The 14,351-nt window shown below is 35.7% G+C and overlaps 2 protein-coding genes and 1 non-coding gene across 4 annotated transcripts; 2 read left to right on the top strand and 1 right to left on the bottom strand.

Moving 5' to 3' along the window:
• The first annotated feature begins 1,095 nt into the window (after positions 1 to 1,095).
• Positions 1,096 to 3,426, top strand: LOC113781107 (isoleucine N-monooxygenase 1-like). Of its 2 annotated transcripts, XM_027326956.1 has the most exons (4): positions 1,096 to 2,091; positions 2,559 to 2,669; positions 2,730 to 2,928; positions 3,019 to 3,426. In XM_027326956.1, exons 1-4 carry the CDS (start codon positions 1,096 to 1,098, stop codon positions 3,180 to 3,182), a joined length of 1,470 nt encoding a protein of 489 aa, XP_027182757.1. In that variant the 3' UTR covers positions 3,183 to 3,426. The 2 variants fall into 2 exon arrangements, with proteins under 2 accessions (XP_027182757.1, XP_027182756.1); XM_027326955.1 differs by having other exon boundaries at positions 2,559 to 3,426.
• A 3,702-nt stretch (positions 3,427 to 7,128) lies between these two features.
• On the bottom strand, positions 7,129 to 7,235 carry LOC113781857. The gene has a single exon (XR_003469756.1). It is a non-coding gene; the product is annotated as a small nucleolar RNA R71 (small nucleolar RNA).
• A 229-nt stretch (positions 7,236 to 7,464) lies between these two features.
• Positions 7,465 to 8,496, top strand: LOC113780686. Its single transcript, XM_027326466.1, has one exon. The coding sequence runs from the start codon at positions 7,465 to 7,467 to the stop codon at positions 8,494 to 8,496; it is 1,032 nt and encodes a 343-aa protein (XP_027182267.1).
• The last annotated feature ends 5,855 nt before the right edge of the window (positions 8,497 to 14,351 follow it).

Genomic DNA, 14,351 nt, shown 5'->3' with positions numbered 1-14,351 from the left:
TTTCTTATTGTATTATATTCTGCGTAACCAATTAAAATTTGTTTTCATCCTAAGTAAGATCCAAAGGATAAAATTTTCAAAACAATTTTTTTTCATTCTTTAAGGTAAAGAACTTATCATAGTAATGATATCTTAAAAGCATTTCTTGTCGAACAAATTGAAATGATTGAAAATTTTCTATTTGAAGGTACGACAATTTACTTTAACCAAAAGAGTGCCTTTTTAACTAAATTAGATTTTAATTATATACTAATACACAGACAATAAACAAAAAATAAATGGAAAAACAGAAAATTTCTAATTTTAATATAACTTAGTGTAACCAATTCTACACATATTCTTGCTTGACTTGTGACATAAAATCCAAATATTCGTAATCAGGGTTTCTGATTGCAATAACTAGAGATGGTAAGTTTCAATATGAAGAGTTTCTTAGGAAATTTTACGAAATTCCTTTTATTATTTCGTGTCTTTCCTTTCTATTAAAATATAACAATCCACTAACAAAGTGTAGGGTGGATTTCAGAATATCACCTAATAAATAAAGTTTTTCTCTAACAGTTAAGCTTGGAACTACTACAAGTTGTCATGTATTTGTAACATAATCTGTTTGGCAATTGATTTCTTCGGACCATTTTGCTCTGAGAATAAGATTTTTACAATTGTTGCAAGGAAATAGCATGATCTAAAACTTGGTATAATGTACGTTTCTCCTTTTTCAGCGCAAACACCCTCGAAAAGAAATTAGTTATTGCTTTTAAAATAGATATATATATATATCCAAAAAAAAAAAACTAAGGCTAATCTTTACAAACCACAAAAAAAGAAAATGCGTATTCTTGAACAAGACTCTACACAATTTTAGGGGATTAGTCTATCCAAAAAGTTGGAATAACCCTAAGTGGAAAAAAAAAATAATGGTATCCAAAAGTCCAATGTGGGAGCTACTGCAAAGTCATAGATACCTAATGCTACCAACAAATTTCTCCTATAAAAGCTCGCAGAATTGCACTCTTTACAAACCATCAACGGGAATTGCAAACACTCAATACCTCTCACATACCAAAAGCTCAAAGCAACCCTAAGAAAGAAGTCATGAATTACACTTCCGATCTTCGTGTTGATTCAAGCTTGGGATTTACCTCAATGTCATGGATCCCATATTTCTCAGGATTCATGGCTTTGGTTTTGTTGGTGATATTTAAGATGGACAAATGGTTAACTATTTGTCTGAATAATAACAAACCTCGATTCCCACTGCCTCCTGGCCCAAAACCCTTGCCTTTCTTTGGTTGCATTTTCCAAATGCTGAGAAACAGACCAACAAATCGATGGATATGCAAAGTCATGGATGATTTGAATACCGAAATCGCATGTATCCGCATTTTCGGTGTTCATGTCAATCCAGTCACTTCTCCTGAGCTCGCTCGAGAGTTCTGCAAGAAACAAGATTCGATTTTCTCCAGCAGACCTGTTTGTATGTCTGCAGAGCTTTGTAGTGGAGGATTCTTGACAACCGGCCTTTCACCTTTGGGCGATCAGCACAAGAAAATGAAGAGAATGGTCGTTTCCAGTGTCCTCTCACCTGCTAAACACCAATGGCTTCAATGCAAGCGGGCAGAGGAAGCAGATCATTTGGTTAATTACGTTTACAATCAGTGCAAGGACAATGCCACTGGTGGGCTAGTGGACATAAGATTGGTTACGCAACACTACTGCGGAAATGTGATTAGAAAGATGATTTTCAACAAGAGATTCTTCGGGAAAGGAATGGAAGATGGAGGACCAGGTGCTGAGGAAGTTGAACATATTAATGCACTCTTCAAAATCCTTGCTTATTTGTATGCATTCAGCTTATCAGATTACATACCCTGGATGAAGATTTTTTATTTTGATGGCCACCGAAAGATTCTTACTGAGGCCGTTGCATGTGTACGAAAGCACCAAGATCCCAAAATTGAAAAAAGGATTAAAATGTGGGAGAGTGGCTTGAAAAATGAGGAAGAAGACCTTCTTGATGTCCTAATCAGGCTCAAAGATAGCAACGGCAGACCCCTCTTAACAACTGAGGAGATCAGAGCACAAATTACTGTAAGGAATACTCTATCCTGCTGCATGGTTACATAAACAATTTCTTAAACAAATGAGGTAAATCAAACTTTAGCTCCTTATCAGCTAGTGCCCTTTCACATAAGTACAAAATCAATCCTAGGGGCCACACTCCAAAACTTAAAATCCTGCTTGCAGACTCAAAGCTGTGAAACATTCAGGTAAACTATGTCCACATCAAATGACGTACAAAAGGTGACATAAGACGACATCATCTTGTTCGCTCACGTTTTAATGATGTGGTTTATGTGTGCTCAAGCCCATCAGCCACGCTCTGACCATATATGTTGATTAGCAGAAATTAGAAAAGGATGGAATCTCAATAAGCCCTAATCACCAACAAAATGCAACTTGCAATATGGTGTTGTTCGGTCAGAGTCGATTATTGGACTTGGAAAATAAGGATTATTAGTTTCACTTTTAACTTTGCTATGATGCATGCTCGACAGGAATTAATGTTTGCGACAGTCGATAATCCATCAAATGCTGTGGAATGGGCATTAGCAGAGATGCTAAATCAACCTGAAATGCTTCAAAAAGCCACAGAAGAGCTAGACGCCGTGGTTGGAAAGGATAGACTTGTTCAAGAATCTGACCTTCCGAGGCTGAAACATGTGAAGGCCTGCGTAAGAGAGTCCTTTCGGCTGCATCCATTAGCACCCTTTAATGTTCCTCATGTATCTACTCAGGACACCTTCGTTGGTGGCTACTTCATCCCCAAAGGTAGCCATGTTATCCTCAGCCGTCCAGGACTTGGCCGTAATCCTCGAATCTGGGAGGATCCGCTGAAGTACAAGCCTGAGCGCCACATGAAGGACATGGAGGATGCTAGAATGGATCTCAACGATCCAGAATTAAATATGTTTTCCTTCAGCACCGGAAGGCGTGGATGTCCAGGTGTCCTTTTGGGTTCCACGCTCACTGTGATGTTGCTGGCCAGACTTCTTCAATGCTTTAGCTGGAAGATTCCATCTGGTCATTCGCAAATCGATTTAGTAGAGTGCGAGGATGCTGGTTTCCTTGCCAAACCTCTCGTTGCAGTTGCTGAACCACGATTCCCACAGCCCAACTAGAATCACGATGCTTTTCATGATTTACCTGCTTATGTATCATCTTCTCGTGTCTACTCTCCCTATCCTGTTATTAGTGTCATCTTTTCACTTTTGTGATGTTGCAAATTAAGCGTCACATCTAAAATCATTAAATGCTTTCCTTTTTTCCTATTTAAGGATGCAACTTTTACGGTTCCTAATGAACTTCTACTAAGTGTAGCCAATTCTGCACAAATTCTTGCTTGACTTGTGATATGAAATCCAAATATTCATAATCGAGGTTTCTGAATTAAGTTTTTGTCGAATAGTTTAGCTCGGAACTACTACAAGTAGTTATGTATTTCTAAAATAGTCTGGTTGGCATATCGATTCCTTCAGGCCATTTTGCTCTGAAAATAAGATTTTATCATTGTTACAAGGAAATAGTATGCTCGAAAACTTGTTATAAAATACATTTCTCCTTTTTCAGCACAAACATCCTTGAAAAGAAATTAGTTACTGCTTTTAAAATATATATATATCCGACAAGTTATCTGGTACCAAAAACATGTGCATAAATGTCCTCATTTTTCTAAAAATCCCTCCTTTCATAAATCTTCCCCCCAAATGTAGGCCCTTTCTTGGTCCATATATCCGCTTGCTTGGTTCAATGCACCCACTTAAAGTGAGCCATAAAGACAATACACCTTTATCTGTGACCTTGCGAGGCTTAATAATTAATTTTGCTGTACTAATTTCTATGTTTTGGACAACCATCAAAATTCGGTTAACTGGTGAATTTCAATCACCACTTTTTAATATAGTCTGAAAAACATCAATTACGATACTGTGTAATAAGTTGTTTAAAACTGCAATAATCAAACCGTGTGGGGTACCGTATAATTGCCATGCATATATGCCTCTATTAATATACTAAATCAAGTGTAAGTAAAATATTGTAATTGGTTGTTATCAAAGACTCTTTGTAGCAGCCCTTCGAGAAAGCAAGGGAATAGTTCATGTTGAAAATAGTTTTTAAACCAACATTAGGCAAGTAGTTCATTTGGCAAGTGTTTATGTCACATGTAATATAACATAATCTAGTACTAGTCATCTAGAAGGTAAGTAATATCTTTGGATGTGCATTTTGATGACTCTTCCTTTGTAAGGAGATAGCGTGAGATATTACAAGTTCTCTGTTTATGTTAATTAATTAATTAGGATTAATTTTAGGGTCTGTCTAACAGGTGCCCTGTGGGTACTCAACTTCATTAAGACATATTTTAGATGTCATATTTTTGGAAATGTAAAATTAATTAGAGAAAGAAAAGAAATATAAAGGAAGGTAGGTAAGATTAAATAAGAAAAGTATATAAATGTAAGGTAGGGTAATAATTGTTAGTATGCACATCCATTAGAAAATCCCTTGATATTATTTACACTATAATAATGTATAGTAGTGGTATCGATAAATGTGCATATTCTCAATTTAGTTGAATTTAATCTTTCATTTTGGCACATGTAATATGCATCCATGCTTGTTGGTGTAGACACTATTAGATATTCAAGATTAATCCCATTAACAATTACATTACATAGTACACATTGCATTGATAGATACAAATTAGTATAGAATATGAAACTTATATTAGTAATTAGTGATAAGAGAATATTTAACGTATATTTTGTACAAGTTTGGCATGAACTTTTGGTATATTTTGAGGAGATTAAAGTCATATTTGAACTCTTTTGGTGATAATTGCTTAAATATTGTTTAAGTGTTCAAAACTTGATAAATGAGTGGATTAATGCATTAATTTTGTGAAATTGTGAAGGATATTGGTATATGAAATTCATGCACAAAATGAAGGAAATGTAAAGATCGTCAAGAGGATAAAGTACAAAAGAAACTAGGAACAAAAATGAAGAAAAAGGAAAGAAGTGAAAATCTGGAAATTGACAAGCACGGATCCGAGTAAACAAAGGGCGATCCGAGCCCTCGTTTATACTTTTGGAGTAATGGATCCGAGGTAAGTTCGGATTTATATAGAAAGGCCTCGGATCCTCCATGATCCGAGCTCGGAACTTTTTTCACTCCTCGGATCCGAGACTCGGATCTGCCTCTCTGTACTGCAAGTGACACAGCCGTTTTTTCTCACTTTTCACACAACTTTCCAGTTATCTTGAGTGAGAGAATTCGGTGACACATGCTTCTGCAACAAAAGGGAAGACAAAATGAGTTATTGACAAGTCAAAACAACATTTCTTTTGACTTTCTTTACAAAATCTGAGTTGTTAGAATCATGAAGGAGAAGAAAGTGCCTTTCTACCACCTTTTATGCAGAAAAGGAAGGAGAAGCTAGAGGAGGACCATACGTAGCTAGTTTTTCTTCTTACATGTTTCTCTCTAGCTAGAGGTTCTTGAGAAAGCACTTGGAGATTTCACATGTAATCATCTTGTACAAGACATAGCAGAAATTTGAGAGTTTCACCATTACTTGGCTAAGCTTTCTTTTATCTTTCTTGTACTTGTACTTTATGATGTTTTGCATTAATAAACTTGTGAGTTTGATTGTTATATCATTCATGAGCAGCTAAACTTCTTTATCTAGGGAGTAGATGAAACTTATGGCTAAATGATATGAATTGAATGTGATTTACATTTGTTGTATCTTGTATTGACTTGTCTATTTATATAGTTGTAATTACTTGTTATTGTTTGATCACCAATAGCATGTTTATAGTTGTTATTATTCAATGAGAATTGATAGTAACAATGAAAACACATGAGTAGAGCTTAAGTTGTATGTTCATGAAAATAGAGGTACACTTAAGTGGATTACTTAGCATTTCATGAAGAAAAATAGAGTAGAACTAGTATTTCACCATGAAGATAGGAAAAACTGAACTACTTTAGACCATTTTATCATGAGAATGAGATTTGGTAATATTAGAAATGAATCCCTGGTTTAACAAGAATAATAATAAGAGGTAAATCTATTCATTTGTGTTGTTTATGCCATAAGTGGAATCTATATCCCTAAATTTAAGTTTTTAGTAAAGAAATCTCCATTTGTATCTTTCAATTTATTAATCCAGATTTGTAGACAATAGCATTATAATCTTCTTGCTCAGATTTATCGTAAGTCTAAATAATAGAGAAAATAAGAGCCTAGTACTTGTTTAAATTGCTCATTGTGGGATCGACCTGATATTTGCCCAAAACTATGAAGTGACCTGTATACTTGCAGTCCAACGGGTAAAATTCGTAAATAAACTTGCATTGATATAAAAATTCCGTCAAGTTTTTGGCGCCGTTGCCGGGGAGCGGCAATATTAGGGGCTAATCATCTCTATTAATTTAGATATTTCCATTATTTTTATTCAAGTTGTTTATAGTTGATTTTAACAATTAAAACTGTAAAATTTCTCTTGTTTTTATTTGTAGTGTATAGACCGATCAAATCGAGAAGTTGCACCTTTCGATCCTGAAATTGAGAGGACACTTCGGAGACAAATGAGGCATATACCACATCAAGAGGAACAAGAGATTTGGCAGCCGATAGAAGAAATCTTGATAGAGTTACCATTTGAGGAAGAAATGGCAGAAAATTAACCAAATAGGCGAATTCTACGAGATTTTGCTTTACCGGGTACACAAGGATCTCAAACTAACATCGCAAGGCCAACGGTAAATGCTAATAATTTTGAGATTAAACCATCGCTGATTCAAATGGTACAACAATCTCAATATGGAGGTAATACTACCGAATATCTAAATTCTCATTTGTCAACATTTCTTGAAATTTGTGATACAATTAAATTTAATGGTGTTAGTGATGATGCAATTAAATTTCGATTGTTTCCATTTTCACTAAGGGACAAGGCCAAGGTTTGGCTACAATCTCATCCTCCGAACACTTTTACTACTTGGGCTGAATTAGCTAAGGCTTTTCTCAATAAATTCTTTCCACTTGAAAAAACTGCTAGACTAAGAATGGATATAACTAGTTTCTCTCAACAGGAAGGAGAGACATTGTACGAAACTTGGGAGCGCTATAAGTAATTGCAACGAAGATGTCCTCATCATGGTTTACCAGATTGGCTAGTGGTCCAAACATTTTACAATGGTCTCACCTATCCAACAAAGACACATGTAGATGCGGCAGCGGGAGGAGCATTGATGGGAAAGATAGCCGAGGAAGCTCAACAATTGATTGAAGAAATGGCTGCTAACAACTACTAATAGGCCAACGAACGAGGTAATACGAGGAGAACCGCAGGTATGCTGGAAGTAGATACCTTGAATATGTTAAGTGCAAAGATGGATAATGTGGTTAAGATGCTTAATAGGCATGTTGGTTCTAACTCTAATCAAGGAGTAGTTGTTGCATGTTGTACTACTTGCGGCGGAGATCATGATAATTCTATGTGTTCTAGTAGCGAACAGGTTCAATATCTCAACAATTACAACCGTCCACCCCAAAATAATCCATACTTTAATACCTACAATCCAGGATGGCGTAATCACCCGAATTTTGGATGGAAGGATCAAGGGAACCAACAAAGACCAATTAATCCACCGAGTTTTCAACCGAAGCAACCACTTCCGGAGTTCAAACCAGCTTGGGAATTGGCAATTGAGAAACTAGCAAATGTATCAAATGATAAAATTGAAAAGTTAGCCAGTGCCACTACTCAACGGTTTGAGAGAATTGAGGGAAGGATGGACCAACTCACCAATATGTACAGAAATGTTAAAATCCAATTGGGGCAAATAGCTAATGCGGTCAATAATCGCAACCAAGGGGACTTACCTAGCAAGATTGAGGTGAATCCAAGAAAATATGTGAAGGCCATAACCCTCCGTAGTGGTAAGGAAGTGGGGGAGAAACTTGTAGCGAAAAGTGAAAGAGAATTTGAAAGAAGAGAAAATAAGCAGTTGAGTAAATTAGGAGAAAATGGCAAGAAAATCAAAGGGAAAGAAAAGATGGAAGAAAATGAACCACAAATTAAAGATACAACACCAATTCCTCCACCGGTGCCATTTTCACAAAGATTGAAACCTTCAAAAAATAACAAAGAATTTGAGAAGTTTGTCAACATTTTCAAACAATTACATATTAACATTCCTTTTATTGATGCTATTTTGCAGATTTCTTCATACGCAAAGTTTCTCAAGGAGATAATGACTAAGAAAAGGAAGTTAGTAGATAGTGAGACAATTGCATTAACGGAAGAATGTAGTGCCATTGTTCAAAATAAATTGCCACCAAAGTTGAAAGATTCAGGGAGTTTCACAGTTCCTTGCACTTTTATAGTCCTAGAAGAGTTAGAAGACTCCCTTTTCTCTTAAAAGTAACAATAGAGCTTTGCAGCTTTGTATGCTACTATAGGTTCTTAGCCTATTGAACACATGCAAAACTCCCTTTTTAACCGGGACGCGAGCGAGGGCCTCATTCTGCTAATCTCACCACCTGGTTGTGCTCGAACTCTTCTTTTAAATCCGGACTTGGTAATGTAGAATTCTCTAAAGCACTTTGTGACTTTGATGATAGTATTTCATTGATCCCTTTAACTGTGACTAGGTAATTGGGGTTGAAAGAGTTAAAACGTACTAACATTTTCTTGCAATTGGCTGACAGATCTATTAGACATCCAATGGATATATTGGAGAATGTGCTCATTAAAAGACAGAAATTCATTATTCCTGTTGATTTTGTTGTTTTAGATATGGAGGAAGATATCAATGTACCTATTATACTTGGTAGACCATTTCTGGTCACTGCAGGTACAATAATAGATGTTAAACGTGGTAAGTTCAAGTTCCAAATTGGTGAAGAGGAAGTGGAGTTTGATTTGAGTAAAGTGGAAAATTATTCCTCTTTTATTGACCATGTTTATTCTGTTGACATATGTGATGAATTGGCATTAGAGATGAGTCAAGTTAATCTTGATGATGATTCTCTTGAACTTTGTCTTAATGGTGTAGGCTTACAAGAGGAACAAGTTGAAGAAATTCAATTTTTGCAGGCACAGGTTCCTTACAAAAGGAGCAATACATATGAGGAGTTGGGGATGAGCAAAGGGCTACCTCCACCATCGTGTGAGCAAGCTCCACGGCTTGAGTTTAAGCCACTGCATAAACACCTCAAATATGCATTTCTTGGAGAAAAAGAGACATTACCGGTGATTGTAAATTCTGCACTAGATGAGGAACAACTAGGCAATCTCTTACATGTTTTAAGGAAGCATTTAAAGGCTATAGGATGGACGATTTCTGATATCAAGGGAATCAGTCCAACTATTTGTATGCACCGGATTTTGTTAGAAGAAAATTCTAAATCGGTGGTTGAAATTCAAATGAGATTAAATCCAAACATGAAAGAAGTGGTAAGAGTAGAGATTCTTAAATGGCTGGATGCAGGTATAATTTTTCTAATTTTTGATAGTGTTTGGATTTCTTCTATTCATGTAGTGCCAAAGAAAGGGGGGATAATCATAGTACGTGGTAAAAATGATGAAATGATTCTCTCTAAAGTTGTGGTTGGGTGGCGAGTTTGTATAGATTATAGAAAACTAAATACAGCCACTAGAAAGGATCATTTCCCTCTTCCTTTTCTTGATCAAATGGTAGAAAGATTGGCCGGATATGAATTTTATTTTTTTTGGATGATTTTTCAGGATACAATCAAATAGTCATTACACCGGAAGATCAAGAGAAGACCACATTCACTTGTCCTTACGGCACTTTTGCATTTCAAAAAATGCCTTTTGGACTGTGTAATGCACCGGCCATCTTTCAACGTTGCATGATGGCAATTTTCTCTGATTTTAATTAGAAAATCATGAAAATCTTCATGGATGACTTTTCTGTATTTGGATCCACTTATGATCATTGTCTTAACAATTTAGATCTAATTTTGCAGAGATGTGAAGAAACAAATCTTGTACTCAATTGAAAAAAATGTCACTTCATGATTTGTAAGGGTATTATTCTAGACCACAAAATTTTTTCACAAGGTATTGAGGTAGATCAAGCCAAGATAGAGGTTATAGAGAGAATGCCTCTACCTACCAATATGAAAGACATTCGAAACTTTCATGGACACGTGGGATTTTATTGGCGATTTATTAAAAATTTCTCCAAAATTGCTAAACCTTTATGTGAGTTGCTTGCAAAAGATTTTTTTTTTCACTTTAATGATGAGTGCTTAATTGCTTTCAATAGGTTGAAGAAAGAACTTGTCTCTGCACCTATAATAGCATCATCGGATTGGAGCTTACTATTCGAATTGATGTGTGATGCAAGTGATTTTGCAGTTGGAGCTGTTCTTGGGTAAAAACATGATAAGTGACTTCATGTCATTTATTATGCAAGTAAAATGCTAAATGAAACCCAAGTCAACTATACAACAACAGAGAAGGGGTTGCTAACAGTGATATTTACATTGGATAAGTTTAGATTGTACTTAGTAGGCTCTAAAGTTATCATTTATACCGACCATGCAGCACTCAAATATCTCTTAAATAAGAAAGATACAAAACCTCGATTAATTCGATGGATTTTATTATTGCAGGAGTTTGATTTGGAGATCAAAGATGAAAAAAATCCGAGAACTTAGTCGCTGATAATCTTTCTAGACTGGAGAATATGCCTCAAGAAGATCATTCATCCATTAAAGAAGAATTTTCAGATGAGTTTTTAATGGTAATTTATAAGCCATCATGATATGATGATCTAGTTAACTTTGTAGTTAGTGGAGTGATATCAAGTGATTTGAATTCTCACCAAAGGAAAAAGTTCTTAAATGATGCTAAACATTATTTTTGGGAGGAACCGTTATTTTACAAACATTGTGCAGATGGAATAATTAGAAAATGTGTTTCGGAAGAAGAGGTACATAGTATTTTAATGTATTGTCATACCGTTGAAACGGGAGATCATTTTAGTAACACTAAAACAGTAGCAAAGGTATGGCAATCAGGATTTTATTGGTCTACTATGTACCAAGATGCTAGAAATTGGGTTAAAAGTTATGATCAATGCCAAAGAACTGGCAATATCTCAAGAAAGAATGAAATGCCTCTGATTACATATTTGAAAGTTGAGCTATTTGATGTTTGGGGTATTAATTTTATAGGACCATTTCCTAACTCATATACTAATAAGTACATCCTTTTAGCAGTTGATTATGTCTCTAAATGGGTGGAGGCCATTCCTTCACAAACTAATGATGCTAAAGTTGTGTTTAAATTCCTTAAACGGAACATATTTTGTAGGTTTGGAGTTTCAAAGGCAATAATAAGCGATGAAAGTAAGCATTTTTGCTATAAAATTATTGACACTTTGTTGCTTAAATATGGATGCAGGCATAAAAAGTCACTTCCCTATTATCCTCAAGCCAATGGTCAAGCGGAGTTGGCCAACAAGGAAATCAAAATCATTTTGGAGAAAACTGTCAACCGATCGTGAAAAGATTAGTCAAACAAGTTTGAAAATACTTTGTGGGCGTATAGAACGGCATTTAAAACGCCGTTGAAAATGTCTCCATATAAGCTTGTTTATGGAAAAGCGTGTCATTTATCTGTAAAAATAGAACATAGAGCTTATTGGGCTATTAAGGCTATTAATTTTGATTTTAAATCTGCAGCTGAAAAGAGAATGCTCGAGTTGAGCGAATTGGAAGAATTGCGATTGATCTCGTATGAGAATGCCAAGATTTACAAAGAAAAGTAAAATTCTGGCATAACAAACATATTATTCCTAAGCATTTTGAAAAAGGACAAAAGGTGTTATTGTTTAACTCAAAATTTAAATTATTCTCGGGAAAGCTTAAGTCTCGATGGTCCGGACCATTTGAAGTAGTTCGCACATTTCCTTATGGGACGGTGGAAATAAAAGAAGAAAATGGTGCCCCATTCAAAGTGAATGGTCAAAGATTGAATCCCTATTTGACCGGAGAAAAGGTTCCTAAAGGAGTGATTTACTCCTTAGGAAACACAATGGAGAGTTAAAGAAACTATAGGAGAGTCGAGCTGAACGACTATAAATAAAGCGCTTGTTGGGAGGCAACCCAACAATAATATTGTAGTTGTGTGTTTTATGTGTTTCTTAAATTTTGGTGTGATTTAATTGACTAATTATATGTATTTCACTTGTTTATAGGAGGTACCGGAGTTTCAACATCCATCTTGGAGGTGCATTTGAAGAACAAGTGTAAAAAGGTAGGTTTTCTTACCAAATTGTACTTTAACTGTTTAGAATTCTCATTCATATATGTGATGTGCATTTCAAGTATATTCAAGTAAATTTCGGTGATAACATGTTTATAAAATGCTCATGGACTCATTTGATGTGCATTTCATGCTCAAAAGAGCCATTTTGGTGTAAAAATGCAAAAGTGATCAAAGAATCTCACCCCTCGATTTGCAATGTAGATGTGTTTGATGTGTTTTGAGAGGTTGGATATTGTGTTTATGGTATATTACACTTGCGTGGGGGGTTGAATTTGATAAAAGTTTGTCCTATGTGTAATTTGGAATTGGCCGGAAAAGGGAGGAAAAGTCTAAAAAATTGCAGTTTCTGCAATTAGTGCAGAAATGTGCTGATCCGAGCTCGGATCCGACAAAACCCAGACGGATCCGACCTCGGATCAATTGAGGATCAAAAGCGAAAATAGGGGATCCGAACTCGGATCCAACAAAATCCAGTTGGATCCGATGGCTAGGCCGATCATCTGGAAGGTTGGATCTGAGCCCATCGGATCCGAACCCTGATCAAACCGATCCGAGCTCGGATCGATTTCCGATAAGAAAGAAACCGAGGGCTCGGTTTCTCATTTTTTCAGCTCTCCCTTTCCTATTCTCCCAAAACCCTTGTCCTATTCACCAATCTTCCATTTCATCCAATAATTATTCAATTTTTCATCATAAAAACATTCCCCAACCTCTTGTGATCATAAACCCTCAACAATTTCGTTTTAAAAACATCAATTTGGAGGGTTTTGATCTTCCAAACTGAAATTCGGGCCGTACTGAAACTTCGGAATTTGTGGTCGAAATTGGGTTGTTTCTTCATCATCTTTGCATCATTATCATCCTCCACATCACTTTACACATTTGAGGTAACAATTTGCAATTTTCTTTGACATTTTATAATTCCTAATTTTACATTTTTCGAGTTTTTTGAGCATATTTTGGTAATTGTTTATTTGTTGAAATTTCTTGTTATAATTGTGGTACATTATATTAAAATAAGTTGTTGCAACTATTTTCTTGCTTAGTATTGAAAGAATTGTGGCTTTGGTAATATTTTTGAATAATTTTTCTTCTCAATTATGAGGTTAAAGCATATTGTACTTTTTGGTCTAAAATTCTTTGTTTCTTTGGATTAGTTTGAATTGTTTTTAAGAAATGGAGATTACTTTTATGCCAATTAAAGGACAACATATGATTATTTGCCTAAATTGGTATGAATTACTTGGGTAACAATGCTAAATGGTTGATGTTGAACATAATATTAGCATAAGCATTGCAATGTTACTTTAGGTGGTTCCAAGATTGATTGTGTATCCAATAACTTTGCAAACATATTGTATTTCTAATTTTTACCTTTTTCTTGCTTATTGTTTGAAATTTCAAGAGATGGAGTGGTGAGTGGATTTTTTTTTCGAGCCATGTGATACGATTTTGGATTGAAATTCTTATCATACACGTGCATTTGTGTTTGAAATAATTTCAGTAGGACTTTTGATTGTATTTGGGTATATGTTGGCAGGGAGTTTAGTCCTTGTTCAAAGAGAAACTCTGTCGAAATTTTTTCAAATCATTTTTTAACATTGTTGGTTGTGTACTTTCAAGGGATTTAGAATTCTTCTAATGTGCGTTTGATCTTGTTTTTTTGATATAGGTACCATGGCTGGCACAAAACGATCTCGTATTCGCACTCCTTCGCCGTCTTCGAGCGAGGAACGCACTCCGTCACCTGAGGAGTCACCAATTGAGGAATCTCCCTCACCTGAGTCGCTGCCTCGCTCCAGGCGTAAGACAACGTCTATTAGCCGTGACGAACCACCTCCGGACTATGATACCACGCGATTCACTTCGCTTGAAAACCAACAGTGGTATGAAACCGGATTGGACAAGGAGATCGTAATTGAGAAGCATCTGACACCCGAGGTGGACGATCATTACAAGGTGTCCACGGCA

The sequence above is a fragment of the Coffea eugenioides genome, chromosome 8 (genome assembly GCF_003713205.1).
Source record: "Coffea eugenioides isolate CCC68of chromosome 8, Ceug_1.0, whole genome shotgun sequence".
NCBI lineage: Eukaryota > Viridiplantae > Streptophyta > Magnoliopsida > Gentianales > Rubiaceae > Coffea > Coffea eugenioides.
This window is presented reverse-complemented; position numbering and strand designations above follow the sequence as displayed.

Coding starts and splice junctions, on each gene's coding strand:
- LOC113781107 (XM_027326955.1), top strand. CDS start 1,096: ATGAATTACACTTCCGATCTTCGTGTTGATTCAAGCTTGGGATTTACC. Junction 2,092..2,558: donor AGATCAGAGCACAAATTACT/GTAAGGAATACT, acceptor CATGCTCGACAG/GAATTAATGTTTGCGACAGT.
- LOC113780686 (XM_027326466.1), top strand. CDS start 7,465: ATGGATAATGTGGTTAAGATGCTTAATAGGCATGTTGGTTCTAACTCT.